The 2,831-nt window shown below is 43.3% G+C and overlaps 1 protein-coding gene across 1 annotated transcript; it reads right to left on the bottom strand.

The window, feature by feature from the left end:
• Positions 1-904: 904 nt before the first annotated feature.
• On the bottom strand, positions 905-2,541 carry LOC107298492 (zinc finger protein OZF-like). The gene has a single exon (XM_029286543.1). It carries the CDS (start codon positions 2,539-2,541, stop codon positions 1,225-1,227), a length of 1,317 nt encoding a protein of 438 aa, XP_029142376.1. The 3' UTR covers positions 905-1,224.
• Positions 2,542-2,831: the final 290 nt, after the last annotated feature.

Genomic DNA, 2,831 nt, shown 5'->3' with positions numbered 1-2,831 from the left:
TAACTATTTCCTCTTTCCATGTAGTATAAACATCCACTTAAACAATATTGAAAACTATTAAGCCTCATTCTTAAGGCTGTTCCACTCCAGAAGATTATGGATTTCCATACAGTTCCATGAAACCTTGGAAGTTTAACTTTACAATCCTTAAAGAGAATTTCCTGTTCCAGTTCAGAGCTGGTGTCCCGGGTCTCTTGGGGGTCTCTTCCACTGGGAATACGAGAGGATGGAGGGCGGATAAGGGGGTGAAAGAGACCCTGAGAGGGCTTAAGTGGCATCTGTGACAACTTATGACTGGAAATCTCTTCACATTTGCCATCATAAGGCAAGGACTACTCGTACTCCACAAAATATTATCTACGCTCCCCAACACTCACAATGCTTTTCTCTTCTGTAATTATTCATGTGTTATTGTTGTGTTGTGTTACTTGTGCTCCTGGTTTGTGAGCAAAGATTCTTATTCTCTAACATTTATACACTTTGTGTAAGGACCTGCCACAATCCCTCTTCCCAACAAAGCAGAACTCCTGAAACAGCCTCATTCCAAAAGGAACTTTTATTGGGAGAAGTTGACAGCAGGAACGGAAGGCAGGATCTGAGAGTTTCCCGCGCGAAGCGATAGGTTAATGGAGTAGATAGCAAACCCCACTCCAATAGTCCATCCTGCCAATTCAAACGGGCCAATCCCCAGGTGTGAATCCGCTGTGGGAACAGGGTTGATAAGGCGCTGTTCCCAAGGCTGTTAGGTCTTCGCGCCTCTTCTGCGGCTAGAGATAAGGCAGAGGGCCAGAGGCACATTCCATTCTCACCCCAAGTAAGCATTAAGGGAAATAGATCAAAGAGCAAGCAGATAGAAGAAAGCAGAGAGGATACATTGTAGCACCTGTGGTTCCCCCCTCCCCCCAGGGTTATGGCAGAACCCGAAATAAGAAAGCAATCACACACCCCTGCTAACAACTGGGTTCTGACACTTTGGCTTGATTATGTACTGTCAGATGATATTTAAGGTTATGACTAGGAAAAATATTTTCCCCACATCAAACAATTGTAGGATTTCTCTTCTGTCACTGTGTAAAATTCCCGACATATAGTAAGGTGTGACTTTTGAAAAAAAATAATTCCCCGCATTGTTCACAACTGAAAAGATTTATCTCTGCTATGGACTTTCTGACGCATTTTTAGCTGTGATCTAAAATGAAAAGTTTTCTCACGCTCTGCACACTTTTAAGGCCACCCTCCTGCGTGATTTTGGGTGTGAAGTGCTGAAGGTTGGGCAAAACATTCTCCACTCTCTAAACATTTGTTTTTTTCTCCAGTGTGGATTTGTTGATGCTTCAAAAGAGTACTTCTTCGAGAAAAACATTTATCGCACTCCGAGCATTTATGGGGCTTTTCTCCTGTATGGATTCGGCTGTGGTTTCTGAGCAGAGTTGCCCAAGCAAATGCTCTCCCACAGTCTAAACATTTGTAATTTTTTTCGCCTGTGTGAACTTTTATATGCTCTCTAAGGGATGATGTGGTAATATAAAATTTTCCACATTCGTTGCATTGATATGACTTCTCCCCACTATGCATTTTATGATGTGTCCAAAGATATCCTTTTCGAGCAAAAGATTTCCCACATTGTATGCATTTGTACGGCTTCTCTCCAGTGTGGACCCTCTGATGGCTTTCAAGGTGGTGTTTTTGGGAAAAGCATTTCCCACACTCCCCACATTTATATGGCTTCTCCCCTGTGTGGATTCTTTCATGAATCTGAACCTCACTTTGTGTAAGAAAACTTTTCCCACACTCCCCACATTGATAGGGTAGCTCCCCTTTGTGCCTCTTCTGGTGTCTCCGAAGTACAGAAGAATTAACAAATCGTCTCTCACATTCTGGGCATTCATAGGGTTTTTCTCCGGTGTGAATTCTCTGATGTTTCACCAGGTATGATTTCCAGTAAAAACATTTCCCACATTCGAGGCACTTTTCGTTTTTCTGCCCACTGTGTGTTTTCTCATGATTGTGAAGATATTTACTCAGGGTGAAACATTTCCCACACTCAAAGCATTTGTAAGATGTTATTCCTGCATGAATCTTCTCATGGAACCAAAGATTTGATTTCTGAGAAAAGCTCTTCCCACATTCCCAGCACTTGTAAGGTTTCTCCCCTGTGTGAATTCTCTCGTGGTCTCTGAGGGTGGCTTTTTCACGGAAGAATTTGCCACATTCCAGACACTGATAAGGTTTCTCTCCAGTGTGGATTTTCTGATGTGTACGAAGGTGTGACTTTCGATGAAAACATAAGTCACATTCATCACATTTATAGGGTTTTAGTCTGGGGGGGCTTCTAAGATCTTTGGGGGGTTTTCCAGAGAAGGATTTCTCACCCTCCAAACGTTCACTGGATCCACTTCCCACATGGACCTTCCTGTGGGTCAAGAGGAGGGATCTGCGAGCAAAGGACTTCCCACACTCTGAGCATTCATGGGTTCCTTCATGGTTTTCCGGAGTGCTGCCTGTGTCTGACGGGGGAGCCGAGAGTTTCCCACGTTCCATCCTTTCTGGCAGCTGCTGCCTTGTGCTGATTTTCTACTATCTGTTGTAGTTGGCTTGCAGGTCACATTTATTTTCCTGCTGGTGGAAAGAAAAAGAAGATGAGAATAATATTTCCTTTTGAGAGTGGTAGAGAGTCACAAAATCTTAGACTTGAAAGGGACCATGAAGGTCTTCCAGTCCCACCCTCTGAGCAGGACATGGGCACTCAGTACACCCACGATGGAGCCCTCACATCTCTAGGAAGCGAAACTCTACTGCTGGTTTTTTTTTTTTTTTTTTTTTTTTTTTTT

Source organism: Protobothrops mucrosquamatus, unplaced genomic scaffold (assembly GCF_001527695.2).
Source record: "Protobothrops mucrosquamatus isolate PMUCROS unplaced genomic scaffold, P.Mucros_1.0 scaffold4018, whole genome shotgun sequence".
Classification (NCBI taxonomy): Eukaryota; Metazoa; Chordata; class Lepidosauria; order Squamata; family Viperidae; genus Protobothrops; species Protobothrops mucrosquamatus.
The sequence above is the reverse complement of the archived record's forward strand: the minus strand, read 5'-3'. Positions and strand labels throughout refer to the sequence as shown.

Coding starts and splice junctions, on each gene's coding strand:
- LOC107298492 (XM_029286543.1), bottom strand. CDS start 2,541: ATGGAACGTGGGAAACTCTCGGCTCCCCCGTCAGACACAGGCAGCACT.